Below are 12988 nucleotides of genomic sequence, written 5' to 3'. Positions count from 1 at the left end.
GTTAGAAATCACTCTGCACTTTCTCAACTACCTTTAAAAAGAAACCACATTTCCCCGAAATCGCCGGACCGGCGTTTGGCTATCTTCATCTCAACATCCCACATGCAGCTCATCGCCCAGCCGGGCGCTGCCGTGCACGGGTACGTGGCATTCCATACCGCGCCGCGAAATCGTAACGTGCAAATTGCTAGAGAGGTCATGAGATTCGTGATAGACCACCCGAGTCTGCCGACGGCATCTTCGGTCGCCAGGGGGGCGGAAAAGAAAATAATCATTTACCGACCATTTAAGCTGCATCAAATACGATCCATCCGTAAAGTTATGTACTGGAGTAAAGTAGTCTGATGGAATCAGATTTAAAAGCACGGTGCCGCGGCGTCGTGGAGTTGCGATTGCTTTGTGGAGGAAGGCAGTTCCTTTCCAATATTCCCCGAGCTTATTGGGAATGGTGTCAAGTGTGCAACAATGGAATTCCAAGCCCTCGTGAGATATGAACACCAAGGGAGTGTATTTTACGGCAATCTCGTACGAACTAGTGAGTTTGGTTACACTATCGAGCGACTGCACGGGAATCTAGATGTCGGACTAGAGAGGACAAACATCAGAGACACGGCGGTAAAAGTGAGTGTTAGATAGCTTGCGGCCAGCTAGTCTGTGGACTTTTCCTTCCAACATCGCAAAGACCAATGCTGATTCGACCAATTCCGCGATGTAGCTGCTTTGCCCGTTGGAAAGAACGCCCATCATCATGTGCCTGGGGCTGAACTATGCCCGATACGCGATAGAATCAAATGTGAGTGAAAATGCTCATTTGAAGTCTTCTGCGAGGTTCTCTAAACCAACGACTCACAGCTTCCCGTATGCGCCTTTCCCATCATCTTCACAAAACCACCAGACGCCCTCGCGGGCCCCCATGATCCGATCATCGTCCACCATGACGCGCAGGACAAGCTAGACTACGAGGGTGAACTCTGCGTCATCATTGGTCGGGACGTTAAGAACGCGACTCTCTACAACGCCCTGGACTACGTCCTCGGGTACGCCGCAGGGAACGACGTGACCGCCCGCAACTTCCAGATCCCCGGTGCCTCGGGCGGCCAGTACTCCTACTGCAAGTCCTTTGATGGCTTCGCTCCTATCGGGCCGGCCATCTGGTCGCCGAGTGTCGTTCCGGATCCGCATGCGTTGCGGTTCCGCACCAGGGTCAACGGTACGATCGTCCAGGAGACGGAGACGTCTGATATGATTTGGTCGGTGGCGCAGGTTATCGTGCATCTGTCGCGAGGGACGACGTTGAGGAAGGGGACTGTGATTATGATGGGCACGCCCGGGGGCGTGGGGTACTCGCGCGGTGTGTTTTTGAAACATGGGGATGTTGTTGCAGTTGAGATTGATGGTCTCGGGAGGATCCAGAACGAGATTGTGTTTGAGGGAAACCATGTAGCGTAAGTAGAGTGCTTGCAGTCTAACAGCAGAAATCTGGGATGATATTCTCTGGTCAAGTGAGGGCTTCTTTGACTTTGAATGTTTTCATTGAAGGCCGACTCCTTTCTTGAATTCAGCTAGCCATTCAGGAATGTCTGCAGCCGTTTGATTCCACGGGTCATCACTGGCAAAGGTAAGTTAGTTTACGTGATTCTGCAACATCATACAGGACAGTACTCACTCGTCGAAGATTACCCATCTTGCATGATATCTGAGCTCATCATCTGAAGGAATATGCATATTGGGGTTCTGAGGCGAAATGGTGGTCGCAACAAACCGCGACAGTTCCCCTTCCAAACGAGCATATCTGTTAGGGTCGTTCAAAAAGAACGGCATATCAGTGCCTCTTGACCGCTCAGATCGTCTAAGCGAGTGTCCAGATCCTTCAAAGATTGATTTGGCAGTTTGCAACCGCGTGTATAAGTCACTGGGCTTTGTTGATATGGAATCAAAACTGAAGTCAGGGGAGATGTGATCTCTATCGTCGACGGGGTCGCAATAGCTTGAAGATATCTGTGTGTAAGCTGATCTCAATTGAGTGTTTGGTCGTACTACGCCAGCCGATATTGGTATCAGCCTTTCTGCCCCTCCTGTCAACTGGTTCAGCTCAGGTAGCCCCGTGAAGAAGCTGCTGAGTTGACTATCAGATGTGTTCGCCATGGAATCCAGACATGGTACTAATTCCTCATAGGAGTCCCCTACAAAGGCTTCGGCCCTCTGACGTAGTGGTGCCAGCCACGATGTTGACTTCCACATGAGGCGGACTATAAATCCAGCAAATCTTCTCGAAGGATTCGTCGATGCCGATTCTATTCTGTTCAAAATGACACAAGCTTCTTGCTGCAGATCATCGTCAGAGGGCGTGAGACCTAGAACGAGGTGTTCTCTGAGATGCCTGCACAGCTGAGCCTCCAGTTCGCAGTCCTCAAAGATGTCCGTCTTGCCAATTATCTGGAGTTGGGTCGCACGAAGTTTGGCTAGTTGATAGCATTGGTTCATTGGGCGTAGACGCGCCTTTTCAGACAACTCCGTATCATTCATCAACAAGTCTCGGAGCCAGGACGACGCATTCGGCGTGCCGCTGGGCCTGAAGAACTCGGAGGCGTACAAGATGGTACACGCCTCGTAGATGACCTCGTCGTCCGAGGGCAGTCGTTCGTGTTCTTCAAAGTAGTTACGGACGAAGTATTCTACTTCGAGCTTGAGGAGTTCGTATGCACTCGGTGCGGAACCAGCCGGCGAAACACTTGCGCAGTAGGGCACCGGTGCACTTTGCTCAAACTGGATTACGCCTTGAGGAATGATGAGTTTTTGGAGTTTTCCAAGACTGGGCAGGTTTCACTTACAAGGAGGCACCGCGTTATCGACTTTTGCGAGTATCTGGGGCTCAAAACCCCAATCGCCTTTCCAATTTGACATGGTGTTCCCGTCGTCTCGATAGTGGTCTGCAATGTGATCCCCGCGCGTCGCCCATGAGTCAAACTTGATTCCACAGAAGCCACATCTTGACCGAATCTTGTCCGTGATAACCTTCCAAGTTTCTGCGGTTTTAGACATCTGACTTGTCTTGTGTACAAGTTTCAAATGTTGCCGGAGATGGTCTTTGCGGTAGTACGTACGCTCTTTGACCGGTCGTTCCGAGCAGGCTGCTTGGTGGTGGTCGTCGAGGTGCTGTTGGGTTGGGTTGGCTTCGTCGCAGAAGACGCAGATCACCCCTTTCTCAGGGTGTTGTGTGGTCGACCCGTGCGGAGAACACACCCATTCCTCAAGTGAGAGGTGAAGGGACTTTTCGTGTCTTTGCCAGTCGTACTTTGTCTTGAAGGTTTCAGCGCAGAAAGTGCATTGGTAGGTATTGATCTGTCGAAGGCTCAACCTGTTCCCCCTTCGTTCTTTTAGAATTGCTCGTCTTCTCCGACGATTTGAGTCCTTCCGGAGTGCCTCCATAGGGGTCGGAGATTTGTTAGAGCCGTGGGAGTATGCTGAAGCATTGGAACGTGACCCCCCACTTGACTGAGATGTGCCAACGCTACTGACGCTCCAGGCGTTCTCCCAAGATCCTGCCGAAGACCGAGAGCGGCCCAAGAGTCCTGGGCGCTTAGATGATGCAGCGACTGCGCGAGAAATATCGGCAGCTAAAGCAGGCTCGCTATCTGGCGGAGAGTGTTCCCATCGTTGCATCGGGTTCATTTGCTCGAATGCCATGGGCGTCGGTCGTCGAACGGGCACGTCTATGGGACTAGAACCAGCCTCTGTCCGGGCCGGCGTGGAGGCCCCCCCCGGGCGAATCTTCCTGCGCCGACGAGTATTGGCGAACCAGTTTGTTAGTTGCTGTTTGGTCAACCCTGTTTGCTTCAGTAATCGCTCGGCCTGATCCGGGTTTGGATATGGATGCCGCTCGTGGTTTTCGAACCATGTTTTCAGGACTCTGATGTTTGCTGATGTGAAGCGACTGCCCACTTTCGTTCCGCCCTCCGTAGTATTCGGCGTGTCTTGTAGTGGCTCAGGGCCTTCGAAGAGTGGGACACCACCAGACACGCTTGAAGATGCAGATATCCGTCCGTCTTCAGATTGCGTTCCATTCACTGCATCGTCGGGATTCCTCGAGTCTTTGGGAAACATACTGAAAGACGCTTCGTCGGAAAGGAACAGACTGAGGTCGAAATCATCGTCCACTTCATTGGACCGCGCATTTGTCAGAACATTGTCGGCCATTAACAATGGCTTTTCCATCGCTTCCTCCCGTTGAATGACTTGAAATAGTCGCAGCGAGCGCAGGTTTGAAGGTTCTCTAGTCTTGACAGTGATTCCTCAACGTGACGCAGTGAAGTTGGCCGAAGTTAGTCGGTAGTGGGGGTTTGAAGAAATGGAGACAGTGAAGTAGGGAGGTTGTCAAAGAAGGGCGGTGATGTGGGGCGCTAATCATGCAAGCAAGATCACAACGCCATTTCGCCGGCGCCTTACTCATCTCGGACTTTATTAACCAAATCCTACTATGCCTACCCCAAACGTGAATACCTTCAGTTTTCTATATCGTATAGTTGAATAGTGTAAAAAAAAAAAAAAACACTAAGGCCACGGACAATGAAAGAAACGAAATAAGGAAAGTAATTAGCAAACACCTTAAGTTTTACGTTCCTAAACATGGGAGATCAAGTCATACACATTAGATCCATTGAAAAAGTCTCTTGAGAAATGAAATTCTATAATTTATATTATAATATTCTCAATAGTTGGTTATAATTGAATACATTGATAAGGATTAAGATTATTGTAAAAAATACATACGACGGTAGTAACGAAGAACGCGCTACCATTTCACAAAGCCCATCTAGATCGTCTCAAGAGCGACTTCGTTTCCAGGAATCCCCTCTCTCAAAAGCCCATCGACCGCGCTCACGCCGAATTGTTTGGCGGAATCATCCGCTCCATGCTAGAAAACATCCCTCTCCCGTTTGTTATCAAGTCCGACGCAGGTGCAACGCTGACAACGGTCGAGGGCATCACGTTGACTCTCAGTCCGATTTCACCACCGGCCTCTTTAGTCAGTCGAATGAGGCGCCGAGGGACGCCATCATCGCCGCTGGGAACAGTGATCCCAGCTTGGACGCCATGACGGAGCCCGAGGCGGAGCTCAGCGAGACTATCAAGGGGCGCTTCCCAGCATCGATGTAGTACGCTTCTACGACTCAGGCACGGAAGCCAACGTATACGCCATTGGCACTACGCTGGCTTACACTGGCTAGGCAAGAAGTAGTCGTGTTCGACCACGGTACCAAGGCGGCACAATGGGGTTTAGTAATAGTAATGGAGACCAGCCGTTGGTATCCCCCACGACTATGTTACTAGGACACGTGGCAAGATCAAGCAGACGAATGAAATTCATAGCGATGAAATTGGCGCCATTATCGTTGAGCCGATGCAGTGGTTTGGAGGGATGCGGGCTATGCCCAGCGGTTTTTTAGCCTTTTCACGCAACGCGGCCGATACGCTCGGTCTTGATCTTCGATGAGGCAGTAACTTCCCAGCTTGACTTCTACGGTATATAAGACCGACTAGATGTCCGACCGGATATGACCATATCGGGCGAGTATCTTGGTAGCAGTATGCCATTCGGGGCGTTCGAAGGTTGGGCGTCGATCATGGGGCAGTTTGACCACGGATCCGGCACCGCGACGAAGCTAGCATACTCAGGCACCTTCAGCAATAATATCTTGACCATGAGCGCAGTTGTTGCCGCGCAAGTATGGTGACAGCACCCGCTATCGAGAGGATCGGCAAGCTCAGTGATAGAGTCAGGCAGGGCGTCGCCGCGGCTACGAAGGCGCATGGAAAGTCCGCGGACATGTGTCTCTGGGCATGAGCAGCTGCATCGGTTTACACTTTACCAGTGCCAAAAGCGATAAACTGCGAGACCTATTGTTCTTTGGGTTTCTACAGCGAGGTATCTGAATAGGTCGCGGCGGCTTCTTTGCGCTTAATTTTGCGCACACAGATGAAGACGTTGATGAGTTTCTGGAGGGTTTTTTATGGCCATAACCGCTGCCCAATGGGCCGCAAACACCTGAGCCTACCGCGATTCAATTTGCGATGCCTGTCTAGCTAAAGAAGCCGATCGATCGTAAATCTAAGATGTATTGGTCGCGCCCCGATCCCTGAAGTCAACCTACTCACGGAAAGCAAGTCCGCCATTCATAGACCACACTTGACCGGTCACGTATGCGCTATCCCGTGACAATAGGTAGATTACAGCTGATGCAACTTCCTTAGGTTGCCCTGGTCTCTTGAGTGGAATTTGTTCGTTGACCACCCGGCGAAGAGCTGACGATGCCTCAGAGGCTTTAGCGAACTTCTCCGTGCCGATTAGGCCGAGTGCTAACGCATTGGCGCGGACGTTCTGGGGTCCCCAGCTTCGCGCCACATGACGTGTTAGGGTGTGAATCCCTGCCTTGGAAGCTGCATATGCAGGGTAGAGTGGTTCTCCTAGAAAAGCGGCGGCTGCTGAGATGTTGACGATGCTTCCTGATTTATTGCGCACGAGGTGCGGCAGCGCGTACTTGGTGGACAGAGCGTAACCGATAAGATTGACATTCATGGTCGTGCGCCAAATGTCGGCATCCATCTCAGCGACACTGGTGTCTTTGCCAAGGTGTGACTGATGGAGAGCAGCCCCCATGTTCACAAGGCCGTCCAGCCCTCCAAGGGCTTTGGTTCCATCCTCAATAAGTGCTTTGACGCTGGCTTCGTTTTCGAAGTCGAATTCTGTTGCAACAGCTGTTCCGCCTGACCTTGTTATATCCTCGGCGATTTGCTTTGCTCCAGCTATGTTGATATCGCCTATGACAACGTTGGCGCCATAGCGACCCAAGAGTTGAGCTGTGGTAGCCCCAATACCAGAGCCTCCTCCGGCAATAATGACGCGTAGGCCTGAAATGGAATTCATTGAAGAGATTGCTGTATGGAGGTACGTAGGGGCAGCTCCTCGTTAGGACACTTGTGCTGAAAGAAAACAGATATGATAGAGAACCGCAGAAAGTGTATCCTAGAGCAGGGGATTGAGAGAGAGGTGATAAAGGTCGTTGGCCAGCTAATCAGCCTGCAGCAAAGTGCTCGCTACTTAAGATCGTCGATTGGGATTATGTTAGCCCGAATCCTCGGACACTTCCAAGGCTCCCTTCATACGCCAAGGACAAGCATAGACCACCTGAAGTGAATTCGTAATACTGTAATTAGATTAACGTCGCTACCCCCTAGAAGCTACGGATTCTGTACAAGGTTGTATTGTGCTGGCTGTTATTGGGAGTGGGTAAGCACGGAGTTAGGGAAACTGTATGTAGCCGACACTCAACTACCGGGCATTAATAGCAAGCCTGCGTACTGCGTAGCTGAGAAGAGTGATTTGCCAATCAGTGTACACTCCGACTCACGTGTCAGACCGTGTCAGATTCGAGCATCAGAAAATTTTATAAAAGATTGTCTTTCTCCAGCTTTTTCCTTGTCTTGCAACACGGCTTTCTTATCAGTATTGGTAGGGAGTTATGGGCGGAATTGTGTAGGTACTCTTAGACGAATGGCTTAAGTAGTGATACGCAGCCTTCGTTTTTGGGGAAGGGGGGTGGGGAGGAGGGGGAATTGTATGAAGTCTGTCAGGTAGAGGTGGGTAGAGCTAAGGTGCCTAAAACACGTAATCAACTTGTCAACCATTGAGGCTATTGCACTTGCAATAAGCCCACTGTTACAAGCAAATCTCGGAAATGAAAGAACACATTGCTCTCTCTCAGTGTTTCATTACGTTAGCTCGCAGTGCATTGTCGTGTCCAGGCAAGTGAGTTGAGAAACTTCATGAGAATATATTCCTGAGCATGCTGGTCAACCTTAGGGACGGACCCTCGAATTTTCTTCGTATGAGAATATATCAAATTGGACTGATGAACTTTGGTGGTTGAGCTAGGTGCGAGACTAGTTGGCGCCGATGGCTTCACAAAGGGGCGGGGAAGCCAGAAACTACTTTCATGATACTGGGCCGTTAGCATAAGCTTAGTGACAATCTCTAGGTAGTTGACTTTAAAAGCATCCACGACATGGTGCGATTCCCAGATGCCGAGGCCATCCAAAACCATAGCCCGGGTTGGCCGCTGCGATATGAGTAATGAAGTTGTATCCAAAACTTCTAGGAGAGGAGTTTGTGACGAGATTGGCTTTGGCGGCAATTCAAGAGGCATAGAAGTCTTCGGGCTCGCTGGGCTTCATCTTCGAAGTAGAGATAGCTGCTATACTGCTGACGGACCAGGGGTGATGCTGGTTGTGATACTGGACCCACCTGATCGGTGTAAAATCTCCCCGTCCTCGGCGACTTAATGTCGATGCCACTAATCTAGCAGCGGGCTTTGCAGTAACCGCTTCTCAGAGTTTACGAACATTACGGGTAATGAAACTCCGTTTTAAACATCTTTACGTCGTTTGGAGTTAACGGGCCTATCGATCTTAATTCCGTAGCCTGCTTTACACTGATTCCTGATGTGTGAAGAAAGCTTTCGGGGTATGCATCGCGGATTACAAAGTACGTATGTTAGTAGTAAGTCCTTGAGCTTAAGCGCGGAGACTTCCACTTTCGTGGGTGCAAACTTACAACTCTACAGCTAGTGCCCAAGTCAGACAAAGTCCGCATTTGAGGAATAATTCCTAATATCGCTATAGATAGAAAGTCCGCATGACGCCCCACTAGGTATTGAGAAATCCGGCCGCCATCTTTCACGTCTTCGCTTCGGATGCGGGGCACACGGTAATTTTCGGAAATGTGGCAAGCGCATCATGGAAAACAAACTGTCCTACTTTGCTTCCAGGATACCGAAACAAGGCATAAAGCCGTCCGCATGCTGTTCAAAAAGGTTCACATGCCTAATGATCCCAAGTATAAGTAATGCCGATGCCTCAAGCCAGCCTAGATGATTCTGTACATTACCCTTTCATTTACTTTACCCATCTATCATTATCACTCAAAGCATACCATCTTATACCTAACTCCACTAAGTCATCTTCTGTCAACAAGTCGACATGCCTTCCTCCAACTCACTCCGGTTCGACGACCGTGTTGTCATTATTACTGGCTCTGGTCGTGGCCTAGGCCGCCAACATGCCCTTCTACTCGGAAGTCTTGGCGCGTCTGTAGTAGTCAACAGCACTACCTCTACTACAGCCCAGGCAACCGTTGATGACATTATCAAAGCAGGCGGAAAGGCTACGGCTTGGGTTGGCTCCGTCTCGGATGATTCAGTCGCCCAAGCCTTAGTCAAAACGGCTATTGACACTTTTGGCCGCATTGATATCATCATCAACAACGCTGGAACCTTTGATCCCACGCCGTTTGAGCAAATAACTGGAGCTCTCTTTCGAGAGATGCTATCTGTTCACGTAGAAGGATCGTACAATCTTACCCATGCAGCCTGGCCTCACATGCAGAAGCAAAACTATGGCCGTGTGGTGATGATTACGTCGCACACCATTTTTGGAATGGCTGGATCTGCGGCGTATGCGGCTGCCAAACTTGCCCTCGTTGGCATGGCCAAAACGCTTGCCATTGAAGGAGAGCCCCATGGAATTCTAGTCAACTCGGTGGCAACGACAGGATTCACCGACACGGTTCAGAAGAACACCCCCGACGCCGGAATGCAATCATTCATGGAGGCGAACTTGCCGGCCGAAGACCCAGCGCGGGCAGTGGCGTGGCTTGTCCACCAGGATTGCAAGGTTAATGGAGAAGTTATCGGTGCTCAGGGCCGTGTTGTTAGTCGCATCTTCTTAGGTGAGACTGAGGGCTTCCAAGGATCGCGCGATGGGGAGTGGAATGCAGAGAGCATTCGAGACAACTGGGCCCAAATCGTTAGTGATAAGGACTACGTTGTTCCTACGGATACTAATCATCTCGGAGGGTTGCTCTTCCAGAGGCTTTCTGGCGCATCAGCTAAGTAGGTTTTGGCCGTCGAGTATATAGTTGTGACATTTCCCTTAGTTATTCCATAGCAGTCACGTATAACACGTAACCCTCGTATATTTAAACAGCTTGACCGTATCCCTCCCCATAGGGAGGGATAACTATAAGAATACACGTTTTATATTACCTATTTTTTACTTCTATATTACTTCCTATATTATTTTTTAATTATAGCCTTATTTTATATAATACGTCCTAGTTATATAATTACTTAACTAGGCCGTAGTTTTACCCCCCTCTATTAGAGCGCCCTTTATTAAAGAGATTATATTAAGTAATAATATATTTTTATAATCTAAAATTTTTTTTTTACGAGCTTATAGTATAAGCGTATAAGACCCTAAAAATACTTTATTTAATATAACTTTTATAACTAAACTAAATAATATTTAAGCCGGGCTATATTAAAACTTATTAATAATTAATATTATATTTTTATAAATACCTAGATATTATATCGTATTACTTATTAATAAACGAATTTTATAAAACTAATTTTAAGATTTTATATTATACTAATTAGGATAATAACTACTTCTCCTATTATAATAATAAGTAAACCTGAAATTTTAAAAATTACTTATATTATTAAAATAAAACTATACGATATTATAATATAAAATTTATAATATAATAAAAGTAATTAGTAAAGCACAGGATATATTTATATTTATAAAACGGCTCTATAATACTTTTTAAAACCTCTATTTATAGCTTTAATTCGAGCTAAGACCTAACTATACTATTAATAATTTTAAAATAATATTACTAAGACCGCTATATAAACCCCTAGCGGTACTAAATATTACTATAATAATATTTTATTATATACTAAGTAAGCGCTTAAATATAATAAAAATAAAATTTTTAAAAGAAATAAGTAATAAGGATTAAAAATTTATATTACTAACGACTTATTATAACTGCCCCTACTTCTTATTAATAATTATAGTACTTATAAACTAAATATTTAAAAACTATATAATAATAACGGATATTAATATATACTATAGCTACGCTAGGTTTATTTTTATAAACCCTTCTATTTACTAAATCTAAAAAGAAATAAACTTAGTTCCTTAAATTACTAAGCTATTACTTAGGTTTATAAATTAATATAATAATATTACTAAACGGCTCTATAATATTAATATTTTTAAGAGCGTTACTAAGATTAAGTTAATACCTGGGCTAATTATTTTTCTATTTATACTAACTAGGACCTATTCTTTTTTTATAAACGAACCTATATAGCTAACTATACTAACCTTATTAATAATAATAATTATAATAGTACTTTTCTTAGTATATAGCGTATTTATTATAATACCCCCTTACTTATTAAATTACTTAATAAGACTAAGCCTTTAATATATACTTACCCCTAATACTAACTATAAGTTACTACTTATAAATAATAATAATAAAATTATTAATAACTTTATTAAGACTTTAATATAAGTACTAAATAGTATACTAAGAGTACGTAGCGTAACGCCCTAGCTATATAATTTTTATTAAAAATATAAACCTTTTTAACCTAATTTCTTAAAAATAAAATATAGCTTAGAGCTTATTTTTAGTAGCCAGTAACTTTTTATTATAATATTAAAATATAAATCTAAATCGTAAAGGATTTATAACTAACCTATATATTATAAAGTCGATTATACTAAGCTTTTATTTTAGTTTATAAAAAGTAATACGGAGTTAATAAAATTACTAGCTCCTTAAACTAAAAAGTAGTATTACGAAATACTAAGTAAATAATAATTTATAAAAGCTCTATAAATAGTTTAGAACTATATTAGTAAAAACTAAAAAGTAATTTAATTATAACTATTTTACTCTTATAAAAATCCATAATACTAATAAAATCCGCTTTTTACTTAAGATTATTTTTAATATATTAAAATATAAGGAGATATATAGCTATAATAATAGCTTATTTAATTTTATAAGAACTTTATTTTAAAATTACGAACTTTTTTTTAAGTTTAAAAACTAATATACTTAAAGAGTATATAGTACTTATTAAAAAAACGTAAAGTACTATAAGAATTTTTAAATATTATAATAGAAGCTCAGTATATTTATAATATATATACTAAGTATTAATATATTAATAAAGAAAATAAAAATAAAGACTTAGCTTATTAGGGGCTAGTTACTAAATATAGGACTACGTAAATCGACCCTATAACTACTTAAGGATAATTATTAGTAATATAACTAGCCTATTTAAAATAAAAATAAATATTTTAAAAGGACGAACTACGTAATTATAATAACTCTTATTACTAAATAAAGGCCTAGTAATTATTCTAGGCTAACTTAGGGTAATAAAGGGCGTTATAAAGCTTATTATTCTAAATAAAGACTTAATAATTTTATAAATATTTAGCTTATTTAAAAGGATAAAGAAGATATAGAGGCCCGTATTAATAAGTTAATTAATAGAATATTTTTTAATTACGTATTTATATATAAGTAAAAAAATAATTACTAATATAGTCTCTTTAATAAAGGGCGCTCTAGTAAAAGGTAAAACTACGGCCTAGTTAGGTAATTATATAATTAGAACGTATTATATAAAATAAAATTATAATTAAAAAGTAAAAGTAATAGGAAGTAAAAATAAGTAATATAAAAATATATTTTTATAATTATTTTTTATAAAGAGGGATATAGTTAAGCTATTTAAATATACGAGGTTATATATTATATATAATTATTATAAAATAACTAAAAGAAATATTATAAGTACCCCTATATAAAAATAACCGTCCTAGTTATATTTAAAATTAATATTTTCTTTATTTTAATTTTTTTTATTTATATATTCTAATTTTAAAACTTTATAATATACTTTTTATTTATTATTATTTAGTAAGTTTAGGTAAGCGCTAATTTTTTATTTTTTAGTTTTAGAAAAACCTATGTTAGCTACGGCTAGGCGTTTAGGGATAATTTTAAGCTTAGGGGTAGTTATTTTAATTAAAGTACTAAGTAAGG

General features: G+C 43.4%; 4 protein-coding genes across 4 annotated transcripts; 2 read left to right on the top strand and 2 right to left on the bottom strand.

Annotated features, from left to right (window-relative positions):
- Positions 1-465: 465 nt before the first annotated feature.
- HER10_EVM0006593 (fumarylacetoacetate hydrolase) lies at positions 466-1449 on the top strand (the record flags this gene model as incomplete). Its single annotated transcript, XM_035476175.1, has 3 exons — positions 466-621; positions 716-793; positions 853-1449. The coding sequence occupies 3 exons, from the start codon at positions 466-468 to the stop codon at positions 1447-1449; spliced, it is 831 nt and encodes a 276-aa protein (XP_035325919.1).
- An 81-nt stretch (positions 1450-1530) lies between these two features.
- On the bottom strand, positions 1531-4215 carry HER10_EVM0005696 (uncharacterized protein; the record flags this gene model as incomplete). The annotated part of the gene is made up of 4 exons (XM_035475302.1): positions 1531-1609; positions 1667-2777; positions 2832-3156; positions 3244-4215. The coding sequence occupies 4 exons, from the start codon at positions 4213-4215 to the stop codon at positions 1531-1533; spliced, it is 2487 nt and encodes an 828-aa protein (XP_035325910.1).
- Positions 4216-6148: 1933 nt separating this feature from the next.
- Positions 6149-6925, bottom strand: HER10_EVM0002279 (short-chain dehydrogenase reductase sdr; the record flags this gene model as incomplete). Its single annotated transcript, XM_035471998.1, has 2 exons — positions 6149-6430; positions 6482-6925. The coding sequence occupies 2 exons, from the start codon at positions 6923-6925 to the stop codon at positions 6149-6151; spliced, it is 726 nt and encodes a 241-aa protein (XP_035325868.1).
- A 2111-nt stretch (positions 6926-9036) lies between these two features.
- HER10_EVM0013227 (short-chain dehydrogenase reductase sdr) lies at positions 9037-9951 on the top strand (the record flags this gene model as incomplete). Its single annotated transcript, XM_035482591.1, has 1 exon — positions 9037-9951. One exon carries the CDS (start codon positions 9037-9039, stop codon positions 9949-9951), a length of 915 nt encoding a protein of 304 aa, XP_035325999.1.
- Positions 9952-12988: the final 3037 nt, after the last annotated feature.

The sequence above is a fragment of the Colletotrichum scovillei genome (genome assembly GCF_011075155.1).
Source record: "Colletotrichum scovillei strain TJNH1 chromosome Unknown Contig00013, whole genome shotgun sequence".
NCBI classification, from domain to species: Eukaryota; Fungi; Ascomycota; class Sordariomycetes; order Glomerellales; family Glomerellaceae; genus Colletotrichum; species Colletotrichum scovillei.
Note: the sequence above shows the minus strand (reverse complement) of the source record. Positions and strands in the feature narration are given on the sequence as shown.